This window comes from Acomys minous (genome assembly GCF_964271855.1).
Source record: "Acomys minous genome assembly, chromosome: 3".
Taxonomy (NCBI): domain Eukaryota; kingdom Metazoa; phylum Chordata; class Mammalia; order Rodentia; family Muridae; genus Acomys; species Acomys minous.
The window spans coordinates 26,714,851-26,728,902 of record NC_140485.1 but is presented as its reverse complement, the minus strand read 5'-3'; the positions used below and the strand labels follow the sequence as shown (position 1 = coordinate 26,728,902).

General features: G+C 46.7%; 1 protein-coding gene across 2 annotated transcripts in view; it reads right to left on the bottom strand.

Annotated features, from left to right (window-relative positions):
- Window positions 1–14,052, bottom strand: part of SPG11 (SPG11 vesicle trafficking associated, spatacsin) — a 69,127-nt gene that overhangs the window by 684 nt on the left and 54,391 nt on the right. For both annotated transcript variants that reach the window (XM_084774271.1, XM_084774272.1), the window contains exons 28-39: window positions 12,931–13,096; window positions 11,147–11,361; window positions 9,665–10,412; window positions 5,601–5,740; window positions 4,535–4,733; window positions 4,129–4,266; window positions 3,826–3,959; window positions 3,141–3,248; window positions 1,519–1,687; window positions 1,128–1,216; window positions 812–967; window positions 132–283 (exon numbers count right to left, since the gene is read on the bottom strand). In XM_084774271.1, coding sequence (XP_084630397.1) covers window positions 132–283; window positions 812–967; window positions 1,128–1,216; window positions 1,519–1,687; window positions 3,141–3,248; window positions 3,826–3,959; window positions 4,129–4,266; window positions 4,535–4,733; window positions 5,601–5,740; window positions 9,665–10,412; window positions 11,147–11,361; window positions 12,931–13,096 — 2,414 coding nt within the window. The remainder of the gene's footprint in view (window positions 1–131; window positions 284–811; window positions 968–1,127; window positions 1,217–1,518; window positions 1,688–3,140; window positions 3,249–3,825; window positions 3,960–4,128; window positions 4,267–4,534; window positions 4,734–5,600; window positions 5,741–9,664; window positions 10,413–11,146; window positions 11,362–12,930; window positions 13,097–14,052) is intronic.

The following is a 14,052-nucleotide window of genomic DNA, read 5'->3' as shown; positions in this document are numbered from 1 at the left end:
CTGCAAAAAGCACTTTTGCTAGGGTTTCTGGCTCATAATCAACTTTTTCCTTTTTTTAAAGGACAGCATTTCTGTATGTAGCCCCCTCTGTCCTAGGACTTGAGGCAATACAGTCAACTTTGAGTACTTACTTTTTGGAAATGTCCTCAAATATATTGGGTCTTAGTAACTTCTGTTGCTTAAATTCTTCCAAGTAATTAAAGTCTCCTTTAAGAATCACTTGTTGGTAGAGAACTTCAGCCCAGTCAGGAACAAAGTCATAGGCCTCTGCTACAATAGAAGCCTTAAGGATGGAAGAGAAGGGAGTGCCTTTAGAGCCCATGCTGTGGGAAGTTGAAGGCAGTTTAGGAAACATCACACAGTGAGTGGTGATCACAGTGTCAGAGGCTCTGTGTCAGGTTGTTTAGAGTCTGGCATCCAGTAACTTGTCTTCCTCATAGAGGGCAGTAGATGCTAGGACACCAGTCCCTTTTATTTAAGGGCTAGATCCAGTCTCTGGGCAGATTTGACTCACTGCTAACCCACACGCACCATTCCATGAACACAACTGGAAAGAACCATAACTGCCAAAAAAACATGATTCTCTCACCTTTGCTCAAATGACGTGCTAGAAATACACATGGAGGGTGTAGTAGAGCTCTTGGTTTGATCTGAATCACATGCACGTCCATTCCAGATTGCCTCCTTATGGTGCTATTATAGTTTGCCTTGGTTCTGTCCCAAGCCCTGAGACCTCAGTCACTCATCCTCTGGGTACCAAAAGTAAGGCCCTACAGGATGATGCTTGCAGCACTTGCTAGAGTGTTCTTACCTGGTAGAACCGCGGCAGGGCCATGATGCAGTCCATTAGCTTCTGGTGGCCTAAGTTGATAAGCATGGTGTTCTGGCCGCTGTTCAGAAAGTGAATCTGTAGTGTTATCAACTTGGTGAGTCGATTACAGTGCAGGGCCTGTCGCACACAGGAGTCCTGAGGGACAAGGGTGGAGAAAGCACAAGAAGGGAGAATTTATTGTTACTATCTCTTCTGTGCTCACATACTCTGACCTTTGCTTGACCTATTACACTCAAGCCCAAGTAATTCCTACTACTACTGAGGCTAGGGGCCAGGTTAAATTAACACTGGTTACCTTGGCATAACTCTCCGCTGCGTCCAGCATCAGAGTCAAGGCTTTAAGCAAGAGCTGTTTTAGTTGGGCTCCATCCTTGAGGTTTTCCTCTGTAGAGAAAAGGATACGTGCTATAAAGCTGAGTGGCTCATCAGGCCACTCAGTGATGGCAGGCTAGATGGGAGAAACACCCTAGTATATCTTACAGCAGGTGTGTTTCATGCAGGAAATGTATGCCCTTGTAGAACATAATACAAGGGTTTGATGGATGAGACCTTAGGAGTTCAATCCTAAGGTTCAAATGTTTCTATGAACTGCCATCTGCCACCTGGGCCGCTACCCAGAACTCTTACTCAAGACTGATGGGGTTAGCTTTAGCACCGCTGTGGAGGTGCTGCTATCCCTGACTCACCCCAGGGCTGAGACTCAATCAGCTTCAGTTGGGTGCAGGCTGCTGCCTCATGGTTCTCCCCTATCTCCCGGCACATGCTGAAGCACAGGGCAATCATATTGTGTTTCTCGCTGTCTCCGGGGCGGCAGCGTTTGATGTAGTCTAGTAGGGCTGTCTTCAGGGTACCGCTCTGCCCAGGAAAAAAAAGGTTAAGGACGCACGCAACCAGGGACCACAGGGGACTGAGTCTCTTGGCAAGGTAAATGAGTAAGAATGAAAATTACTACAAAATCTTAAGCAAACAGGTGTGTCCTCATCGATGGAGCATAAAGTTACTTGGTCAAGAAGGAAGCCTTGAGAGCACACCTGATGTACAATTCTGTTTGCTGGAACGCTGCCCAAAGATGGAAAGTGTGAAGGCAAATGTAGCCTGGATGCCCCCAATAAAGGCTAAGGACATCTTGTAGCTGTTAAACTGCCTTTTTCTTTTTTCCTCTCAGTTGGGGCAGTTGGGGATTTTAACCTAGGGCACTTAGCTTTGGGCTCTGCTGCACAGGATTACCTTATCTGGGGAAATAGCATCAGTAGATACTGTAAAAGGAGAACTTCAATTATCTCTTATTTTCAAAGCATATGTTTTTGCTAAAATGTGAATGTCTATATTTTGGGATACATGAGCAAAGAAAGGCATATATTAGCAGTGGCTGCCTCTAGATGGTGAACATTGAGGACTTCTGTATTTTCTAAGTGTTTTATGGAGTATGTATTCTGTAATCAGGAAAAAAGCTACTAAAATAACTTTAAATGCAAAGGTGCCTTAAAACAGCAGTTTAAAAATATGGGGAATCTTGAAGATGGCTTTGTGTCAGCTCTTGCTCCTTTGCTATCAGGACTGCCCTGAAAGGCCTAACAGTGGACAAAGCCAACCTCCCCCCCCCCCATAGTGCTTTGGAAACAAAGGCTATATGAGTGACATGCCTCATGTCATGCACATAATGGGGATAGAGAGGCTCCAGGGCCCAAGGAAGCCAGGCCTGTTTCCAAAGCTGCCTCCTGGCTATCATAAATAGTTCCTTCTCTGGTCCTGCCCTATGTATTTTGCTTCCTACCTTGGTATTTTTGTTATATATATTGGCTTTAAAGTGTTTTTTCATACAATATACTTTAATCTTATCCGCCCCCCACCCCACCCCGTTTCTCTATGTAGCCCTGGCCTGGAACTTGCTCTGTAGACCAGGCTGGCCTCGAACTCAGAAATCTTCTTGCCTCTGCCTCCCAAGTGCTGAGATTAAAGACTTGCGCCACTACACTCCCCCCGCCCCATTCCCCTGTCCCCCAGCTCAGAAGAGGCACTTTTTTTCTTCCTTTTCTTTTTTCTTTTTTTTTAGTTTTTTCCAGGACAGGGTTTCTCTGTGTTATCATGGCTATCCTGGAACTTGCTCTGTAGACCAGGCTGGCCTCAAACTCACAGCGATCTGCCAAATTCTGCTTCTCAAGTGTTAGGATCAAAGGTGTGTGCCATCATGCCTGGCTAGAAGAGGCACTTTTAAAGCAGTAGCTAGTAAAAGGCTGAGGTGAAAGAGGATCTCCTCCCGAGAGCAAGTGAGACTCACGTGTCCTGGAGCTCATTATTAAACACCTACCGGATCTAGCTTCTTCCTCATCAGAACTTCAAAATAGTGCTTTTGGTGCAGCAAGTCAAATATGTATGTCATCTCATTGTACCTTCCAATGCCGGTGAGGAGCCGCACCTGAGGGAAAGGTTACAGCTGCTGAACCCACTCGTCAAGCTCCATGGGGGGATAGACTAATGGCTAGGCTGCCATGTTTCAATCCCTCCCACTCACCCAGCTGGGACTTTTCTGGATAATTTGGAATGAGTCTTTAGGATGTCCCTGGCTGTCACCCCAGCTATATTCTTTAACAGAGAACCTACCAAGTGCTATGAGGCCTTTCTGAGTGGGTGTGTCCTCATCACTCCTCATTCTACTGAGTTACATTTTACTTACCTGCCTGGGTCAGCATTTGGGGAGCATAAGGGGCTTGAGTGCTTTGTTTACAGATTTTGCCTGAACCTTGTTTGGGGGAGAAGCAGCTCTTCCCCTAGAAAAGTTGACTCCCCTGGCAAGAGTCACAACAACCCTGGGACATGGCAGGGAACATCTTGTTTTCTGCTCTTCTGGGACACTGATTTGGCAAATCAACCAGGAACAGAGGGCTGGACTTCCTGCCTGGTTATCCAGAGACCCTGTCTGCTGTGAGCGGAGGGCCCTTGTCTGTCTCTTAAAGCTGCCTCAGGATGATGGTAGGTTTGAGGAGACTACTTACCACCAGTCCATATTCCTCGCTGGGAGCCAGGTGGTTATCTGTAAGCATCCGGGCGGCCTGCAGGACCCTGATGATGCCTTCCATGTGGCATGTAAAGGTGAAGCAGTGATGAGCCAGGATCAGCAGCTCTGTGGCTGGGTGGGAAGACATGAATAAGATGGACTTGTACTTACAGTTGCTTTTTCCCTGGCAGGAAAGTGAGGGGCCTGGCAGAATGCCCTGTCTAGAGAGAGTTTTTATCCTCTGATAAATAGCAAACACTGGAAGCAACAAAAAATTACCACAACAGTACAAAAGACTTACTGCAAGACAGCTCCCCGTGGGGGACAGAGGGAATCCTGTCCAACAACTTCATGCCCACCAATGTGCGGTCTTGACAGAGAGCAGTTAGCTGAAGAAATATCTGGCTTTCCTCTGCCGGGCTGAAAGGCTGCTTTTTTCCTGCACAGAAAGATGTGGAGATAGGCACTGAGTTTGCCATGAGAGAGCTAGCACAAGGACCAGGGGACAGCAGCAATCTTTATTTCAGACCAAGAACTACTCTATCCATGATCATAAAACAGCATTAACAAGATGAATGTAAAGGATTTCAACAAGAATCTGGAATCTTGAAAGGGGCACATGCAAGCTTGCGTATGACTGTAACATTCAAATCTTTCATACAGGAAACAGAACACTGAGAGGTTGGGAGGACTGGAGAGTAGGGCACCTGTTCCCTCTGATGGGGTCAGTAGCTCTCGCGTCACCTCTTCAGCCACTAGTTCAGCCACGGTGTCCGGCTCAAGGCCCTGGGTGCTAATGAAGACCTGGGCTTGTCTGCATCGGTCAGGCCGCTGAGAAGCCAAGATTGCTCGGAGCATAGCTTCACTGTCCCTGGCAGCAACATCTGCATAGGAACAGCCCAACTCCTAAGAGGATAACAGAAGTCATTTCAGAAGCAAAAAGTAAGAGAATGCACTCTGAAATGAGGCCAGGGCACTGCTTGACCTTAGCAATCCCAGAGCCTCGGAAACAACAAGCCGTGCCCTCTCCAGTCTTGTCATTTCACCCAGCCAGGTTGCTGAACACTGATCGTTTCTAGCATAGAAGGTCAAGGACTGGGATGAGATGCTTACTGTGGAGCAGGACAACAAAAAGCTGCACTGCTTGGCCTTGTTTGCCTCACATTCTTGAACCTTTTTTTTTTTTTTTAAAGATATTTGAGACAGGATTTCTATGTGTAACAGCCCTGGCTGTTTTTTTTTTTGTTGTTGTTCTTAGTTTTTGTTTATTTGTAGTAAAGGGCTGAAGGAGGAGACAGGGTCTCACCACACAGCTTCAGTGTCCCAAGTGCTGGGATTGGAGGCCTAAGCCAGCTACACCTGCTGCCTTCTGCCTTTGTATGCATCTCATGTTCTATGTAATGTTCGAGTCATAAAGCAAAATCTTAGGCGTGAACTCTAGAAGGAACTCATGTTCAAATCATTTTTATAGAGAAGTTAAATATTTTGCCCTACCTTTCTGGGCAAGACTCAACTGGCCTGGCATCTTTCCCCAGTCCCCAGATGGGCCAAATCTTGACAAGAGCCTTAGTGCAAGTCATAATTCCCAGTTTTCTTGTGGCTTTGGGGACCCAAGGCCCTGCTCATGCTAGGCAGGCACTTTCCCACTGACCTGTACCCTTACCCTTCACAATGACCATCTGAAGAGCCGCTACTGCAAATATCCAAAGTCTGTTCAGACTGCCCACTTCCCTGTCGGACGGTGTTCTGTGGGGACCCGCCTCTGGTGCGTACCTTGGCAAGTTCATACAGACAGAGGACCTGCCTGCAGCAGTTCTTCCCGTGGAGGCACTTGCTTGTGAGAGCCTGGAGATTCCTCGCCACTTCATCCGTGGGTGGCGCCATCACAAATGACTGACTCTCCAAACTTGAAGCTGAAAGCAAACCCAAACCTGAGGGAGCTCTAGGCTGGCCTCTCCCCTGCTCCCCATTACTTCATCACTCCAAAACGCTCCCTAAATTGAACTCCCATGATGCCTCTGGGTTTGAAGCCACTCCTGACAGAGCCCTGCTTTATACTTTGATTGGCACCTTTCAAGAAGCCTCTTTCAGTCACCTTTGTTCCCCCTTCACCCTGCTCTGCTCCTACAGCCGGCCTCCATTCTTGAAATCACTCCTCCACAAATCTCACTCTGGGTTTAAAAGGAAATCTTAGGGCCAGGCACACAGCTCAGTGCAGAGTGCTAGCCTAGGCCTCAGGCCTTTACAGTTCTACCCCAGCACTGTAAAAGTCCCAAGCAAAGCCTTAATCTGAAATAGGAGAAACATTTCTTTACTTGGCAAAATATTTCTATCAGGAAAAAATAAAAGTAGAATATGTAACACTTTTTGTTCTTTCCTTTGTGTCTCATCATCTCATTCTTAGCCCAGGCTGGCCTGGAACTCACTTTGTAGCCCAGGGAGTTTCCTGCTTCAGTTTCCTAAGAAGTAGTTGTGAGCTGCCACACCAGATCTACCTTGTGTAACACAGGTTTTTACTATGAATAAAGTGCCATTGAACTATGGTACATCCACTTAGGAGACTAATCTTTCCCCACTAGAGAGCCCACTGGTATGTGCTGACAGGAGAAACATAGATTAATGTGATGTGATCTAACTTTGTGCAATGTTTTGCATGTGCTTGCACTGGCATGCAGAAGATAACATAGAGCAACCGAGCAAGCACAGGACGCTCATTCTGGGAGCTCTGATAAGATGGCATCGAGCTTACTTTTCATGCTGCATGACTGTTCTTTGTCATCTGGTATACACTAAGCATCACAAGATGCAGTTCACTCAGGCAAGTGCTTGCCTAGCAAGCATGGAGCCCTGGGTTCCATCCCAGTGTCACAAAGCCAGGTGTGGCACAAGCCTGCAATCCCAGCACTCTGGAAGTGGACACAGGGAGATTCAGTAAGATGTTCAAGGCCACTGCCAGCCATATAGTGAATTCCAGGTCAGCCTAGGATGTAACAGAAAAACAGCTGAAGTCTAAAAACATACACTTTAAAAGCAAAGTAGGGTGTGGAAGAACACCTCTTGAACCCTAGCACTTAGGAGTACAAGCAGGAGGATCAGGAGTTCAAGGTCACCCTTGGCTACTTAAGCCAGTTGGAGGCCAGCAAGGGCTGTGTCTCAAAACATAAAGAACAAACAACCTCCACGTAATGATGGTAAACGAAGCATAGCTCAGACATCCTCCTTACTCCTGTGCATCTTCTACAGTGGCCCACAGCACTCTGCTCCTCCCACTCAGTTCCGGCTATAGAAAACCCAGACATGCGGTAGCTGCGTGAGGAACCTGAAGTAGAACCGCAAGCAAACTGAAGATGACCAGAACTGGCATTTCCATAGCTAGAAATCTCTAGAAACCTAGAACTGAGCACTGAGGTGGAGGAGAGATGGGTAGATACCCAAGTGTGTGCATATACTAGAGCACTCTAGCAGCACTTCAGCCAGCCTGAAGGAAGGAAATTATGCCCACTCTCCTCTACCCTGGCGTCCAGGCCACCTCTTGGCAGTGTTGGTAATGGCTGCAAAAGCAGCTGGGGTGAGTCGGGGTGGGAGGAGGTAAATCCATATTACTTTTTGGAGAGAGAACCTAGGTTCAATTCCCAGTACCCACATGGCAGTCCTGGTCCAGGGGTTCAACACCCTCTTCTGGCCAGTGAGGGCAATGGACACACATGGTACACACATACACATGTGACTGGTCTACATAGTGAGTTCCAGGCCAGGCGGGGCTACATAGAGAAACCCTGTGTCAACAAGGAGGCGAGGGGCTGAAAAAAATGGCTCAGCAGTTAAGAACACTGGTTGCTTTTCCAGGGGACCTCAGTTTGATTCCCAGAATTCACATGGTAACTCACAACTGTAACTCCGTTTTCATTGGATCTAATACCCATACACATTACTTTAAAAACAACAACAATAAAGCAGACCACAATAAAGGTTGAAAAGAAAACAATAGCCCAATTAATAAAAAAAGCAAGCAAGGAAAGGTTTCCTCTATTAATCTACCAAAATTATCCAAAAGCCAAAAGATAACTTTTACAGTTGTATAATTATAAAAGGAATTCATAATTTTAAATATTCTAAAATTAAGCCTATAGATTCAGATGGCTCTACTGGTAAATTCTACTAAACTATTTGAGGGAGTAACATTAAGTCAGCCATGGTGGTTCATGCCTCTAATACAAACACTTGAGAGGTGGAGGCGGGAGGTTCAGGGCTCAGCATCATCCCTAGGAACACAGGGAGTTAAAGGTCAGCCGAGGCTACACAGAGCTCGAAAGGGATTGGGGAGAGGTGGGGATGATGATATTCAGAAAATAAAAGGTATAAGTTCCAATTCATGAAACCAACATCATCTCAACTTTTGTTTTGTTTGTTTTTTGAGACAGGGTTTCTCTGTTACAAAGAGAACTTACTGCCATCTGCCTGCCTCTGCCTCCCGAGTGCTGGAGTTAACAGTGTGTGCCACCATGCCCGGCCTTATCTCAACTTTTTAAAAAGGAAAAACAGACAAAAACTATTTTTAAAAAGTAAATCACAGTTGGGTATTGTGGCACACGTCTCTCATCCCAGCACTCGGGAAGCAGAGGCAGGAGGATCTCCGAGTTTGAGGGAAGCCTGGTTTACAAAGTGAGTCCACGACAACCAGAGCTATGTAGAAGGGCCGTGTCTCAAACCAAACAAAAAATAAATTCAGAATGTTCCTCAAAAACATAAATACAAAGCCCTCAACAAAAGAGCTAGCCAATTATAGCTGTACTTATCAGAGATGATAATATATCAAGAAAAGTTAACTCTGGGAGTACAAGGCTCAATATTTTTTTAAAAAATCGATAAACATACCCAATCATATTAATAGTCTAAAGAAGAAAGAAACCACACGATCGGATCAACAGATGCCAAAAGGAACACAACATAAGACTGAGCAGTGACAAGAATCTATCACCAACTAAGAGCAGAAAAAGCTGCTTCAGTTACCAAAACAGAGGCCCAAACCCTATGTGACTATCAGACGCAGTAATAAAGGGCGCTTTCCTCCCGAGATCAGGGGCAACGCCGTTTTAGCCCAGCCAGCAGAACAAAGCAAAAGCAGAGAGATGGTGAGACAAAACTTTCCCTATTTATACATGACACGTCTATGTAGAACCCTCCAAGAAATTGGTAAGAAAACACATAGAAAAAGGAAGTTCAAGAAGGTCAAATGATACATTTAAAACAAGCCTATATATAACAATATATATATATTATTATAAACTTTTGAACAAAGATTTGATTTTTAATTCTGTGTGTGAGCATGCATGAGTGAGTTTAGATGGTGTTGGAGCTAGAGAAACACGTGGTTGTGAACCACCTAACTTGGATGCTGGGAACCAAATTCTGGTCCCTTGCAAGAGCGGTGTATGTATTTTATATCAATTTTTTTTTCCCTCTTCTTCTAGATCTGGCTGTCCTGGAACTTGCTACGTAGACCAAACTGGCCTTGAACTCACAGAGATCCACCTGCCTCTGCCTCCTGAGTGCGGAGATTAAAGGCGTGAGTTCACTCATATGGTTTCTTGTTTTGAGATAGTTTGATTATTGTAGCCCTTAGCTGGCCTCAAATTCATGGGTGACCCTGCTTCTGCCTCCCACTGCTGGCAAATGGAATTCCTCTCCCTAACTGCTAAGCTACTTAAATGACAGGTGTTACCTTATTGACTAGTTAATTACCTTAGTGCAACTATGACATCCCAAAAGGTCTCGTCTTTTTGGAGACAGCACCAACACCGCGGGGCAAAGGCGACAGTGTGGCTTCCTTTACTTACCGCTATGGACTTTGCCAAGAGGGACGCTAGGGCTTTCCAGGTCCTCGGGTAGCGCGGCACTTGGGAGGAGAGCTCGGATCTCCGAGTGCAGGTCTTCCACGCTGGCCTCTCCGGAGGCCAAGGCCCTGCAGTGCAACACGAGCGCGACGTCCTGACTGTAGAAGTGGAAATACCGGCACACTCTGCTGGCTTCATGCACGCAGCCACCATCTAGCAGGTGTCCAACCAAAACGTTCAGTGCCGCCTGCTTCTTCCGGTCCAGTCCGCTCTCGCGTGTCTCTTCGGATGGAAGACCATTAAGGTCTAAGTATTTGGATGTGTTCAGAGCGGCAAGCTTGGAGAAGGAAAACTCGCTGGCCAGGCTATCAAGAGGGACTTCAGCGGCAGCTGATGTCTGTTGAGGGAGGCGGGGCTTGGCTCCCTCTGCATCCCCTCCGAGGGTGTGCTGCGTGATGCGGCAGATCCAGATCTGCTTCTCCAGTTCCTCCAGCTCCTCCACCGGAACCGGCTCCTCTCGGGCAAGCCAGTGGCCCGCCAGGGTGAGCAGCAGGTGGCGCTCCTCAAGGGGGCCCTGTTCAGTGGGGGGCTCGCTGGCCGCAGGGGCCCGGCTGGAGAAGAAGGAAGAGGCTGCCCTGTTTGAAATGGAGTTCTTCTTAAACTTTTCATGGCATTTTTTCCAGAAGTCAATTCTCGCATGTTTCAGGGACCATTGCTGAGTGCGTGTTAGGGTCTGCATTTCCTGGATTAACTGCAATTGAACAAAGCCCCATCATCGCAGACGTTAATGCTCCCTGAGGGCATGCTAGCAAATCTAAGGCGCACAGACAAGCCTGGGCTGCAGGGGGCGCTGGATGCGATTATGTGGAAAGTTAGTACGAAAACAATTCTTAGAGAGCTGAGGACCAAGAGAAGGCCACCCTGCCTGTTCAGAGGCAGACAGCTGGAGCTTACTCCGAAGCAGTGCTTCTCAACTTTCCAACGTGATCCTCAGGTGGTGACCCCAACCATAAAAGTATTCTCATTGCGACTCCATAACTGTAATTTTGTTACTGTTATGAATTGTAATGTAAAGATCTGATAGACTCCCCAAAGGGTTGTGACCCACAGGTGAGAACGGCTCTATTACAGGCCACAATTACATCAAAAACGTGTATTCTCCAATATATGCAAGTACATTCACTCCTGAAGCCATGTGTGGAGCAGGCCGCATTGCCTACGGATTGCATCTCATTGGTCTCTACTGGGAGTTTGAGTAACTTTAAAGATATACCTGTTTGGGGCCTGGAGGGATGGCTCAGTGGTTAAGAGCACCGACTGCTCCTCCAGAGGTCCTGAGTTCAATTCCCAGCAACCACATGGTGGCTCACAACCATCTGTAATGTGATCTGATGCCCTCTTCTGGCCTGCAGGTATATGTGCAGGCAGAGCACTGTATACATAATAAAAAATAAATCTTTAAAAAGGAAAAAAAAAAAGATATACCTGTTCAATCACTAAGCTGTCCACGGGTAAGGCTGCCAGCTCTGCCACTCTTCTGGCCACAGCGAACTGCCCGTCTGCCTTTAGCTTCTCCAAAATAGATCTACACTCACGCTGAAAATTCTCAGTGCTGTAGCTGGAGAAAACTGCGGGGCTGATGGCGACAGCTGTGTCCTTCAGGACTTGGCTGAGGACACTTAGCTTCTGCACGTCTGGACCTGTGTGGGAGAGAGAGGGGCGCAGTCATGCAGTCACGCAGCGGTGCTGTGGAAGTGTGACACCAGTGGGAGAAAAGGAGAAGCTCGGTCTTTCGTTTTCATTTTTGCTGTTGTTGTTTGTTCTTTTTGAGGCAGGGGAACACAGAGTCCATGCTGGTCTTGAACTTACTATGTAGCCAAGGAAAACCCAGAACTCTGGATTCTTCTGTCTCTACCTCTCAAGTGCTAGATTGCAGGTGGTGCCATGTATCCTGTAAAACAATCTTCTGTTTTGACTGACTACCAAAGCTATAAGGCCAGTACCCTGCACACTCAAAATGTTAAATTATACACACATACATTCATACATATCCATATATACATGAATATATATGGCATTAAGTATTTTCAGTGTATATATGTATGTATGTGTATATGCAGGTATGAGTGTGTGTGTGTGTGTGTGTGTGTGTGTGTGTGTGTATTCCTTACAATGGCCTTAGTCAAAACCTGGCTAAACTGGCTCACCCTGCTCTAAGAACTGGTAAAGATTAGATTAGCAAATGAAGCACTGTACACGAGTGGCTTGTGTTAGGCTCTAACTGTGTATCCACACTGCCCTTCATCTCATGGTGATCTTCCTACCTCAGCCTCCTGAGTGATGGGACAGTAGCTGTAACCCACCACGCCCGGTCAAGCGGCTCAGACTGGTGCTCTTCAGTGTTGTAGCAAAGTGCTAACCTTAGAGGCTCAGGCTAGCTTGCTCGTACTCTCTCTGGGGTGTGTGTGTGTGTGTGTGTGTGTGTGTGTGTGTGTGTGTGTGTGTGTGTGTGTGTGTGTGTTTGTCTCTCATTTGTTCCTCTTTTGTTTTGTTTTACTTTTTGCTTTTCCAGACAGGGTTTCTCTGTGTAGCCCTGGCTGTCCTAGACTTGCTTTGTAGACCAGGCTGGCCTTGAACTCACAGCAATCCACCTGCCTCTGCCCCCCAAGTGCTGGGATAAAGGCGTGTGCCGCTATGCCCAGGCATTCTTGTTTCTTTCAGTCATAGAATGTGGAGCCTACAACACTTGGTTGCGAGCCCAGCATTGTGTCAGTGCTCTTCACCTGAGCATCTGTGAGTTTAAGTGTGACACTTAACAGTATAACGGGATGGCACTGTCGCCCAACAAAGACTTGAAAGACCCAAACAAGTACAAAGAGAGAGGCAACATCAGCTTGATATAGTCATCAACAGTCCTACTGAGTGCCAATGTCTGGAGGAATCCACCAAAAGAATAAACAAAAATTACCTTGAAATGTTCTTATTCCTGAAACAAGGTTGTGGCCATGAGGCTATGTTATAGTTCCCTGCCAGACAGGATGACAATGATGTGTCGATACAGAGGCTTATTGATGTGTGTGTGCGACCATGTGGCAGGTGCTTGTATGGACTGGCTGCACCCCAGGGGATGCTGCCGTTGCAGATGACCTCTTCACACTCAGGGTCGTCAGTGTGCTGCTATCTCTTAGCACAGTTTAACATTCTGACTGCCCTCCAGAAATAATTCCGAGCTAAGTTCTTGGCACAGCTTCGGGGCAACGCTGTCTTACCGTCGTCAGGGAAGAGATGCTCAGTCCCAGCGAACAGCTGGAGCAGCTTCCGCAGCTCATACTGGGTCTCACACTGCTGTGGCATGAGTTTCAGAAGGAAACACACCTGATCCTTCATCCACGTGGCAGGTATGACAGGAAGGACCCTTGTCGCCACTGTGTCAAGCTATGAGAAACAACAAAGGCTCAGAGAGAACGATTTGCAGGAATAAAAAAGCAGAACCAGGCTGGAGAGATGGCTCAGTGGCTAAGAGCACCACCTGCTCTTCCATAGGTCCTGAGTTCAATTCCCAGTAACCACATGGTGGCTCACAACCATCTATAATGTAATCTGATGCCCTCTTCTGCAGATAAAGCACTCATATGCAATAAATAAAATCTTAAAAAAAAAAAAAAGTAGAACTCCCAAATTTGGGAACAAGAAAGCCACAGTATTCTTAAGGCTTCTCTCTCTCCCTCCCTCCCTCCCTCCCTCCCTCCCTCCCTCCCTCCCTCCCTCCCCCCTCCCCCTCTCTCTCGTTTTGTTTTTTGAGACAGGGTTTCTCTGAGTAGCCTTGGCTGTCCTGATCTTGCTTTGTAGACCAGGCTGGCCTCAAACTTAACCAACATGTTTCACTGGGCAGCTTCCTAGAAGGAGGTCTGGGCCTCTATTTGAGCCCAGAAAAGTTCAAACTCACAGTATGAAGATATTTCAGAAAGACTTAGAAAGGGGCTGGAGAGATGGCTCAGAGGTTAAGAGCACCGACTGCTCTTCCAGAGGTCCTGAGTTCAATTCCCAGCAACCACATCTATAATGAGATCTGGTGCCCTCTTCTGGCGTGCAGGTGTACATGCAGCAGAGCACCTTATACATAATAAATAAATAAATAAATAAATAAATATTTCTTAAAAAAGAAAAAAGACTTTCTTACCTCCAATGAGGAAGAGAATTCCAAGTCCCAGGTCAGCCTGGGCTACAGAGCAACAAAATGTCTCAAAAACCCTCATCTGAGTAGATGTTTTCTTTCTTTTTAAAATATTAAAGATATTTTAGTTTATTTACTCTGTATGTGAGAGCTATGTGGTGCAGGTCAGGTGTGACATTAGGCAGCTGGCCTCTCCTTTCAAGGGACCTGCTAAGCC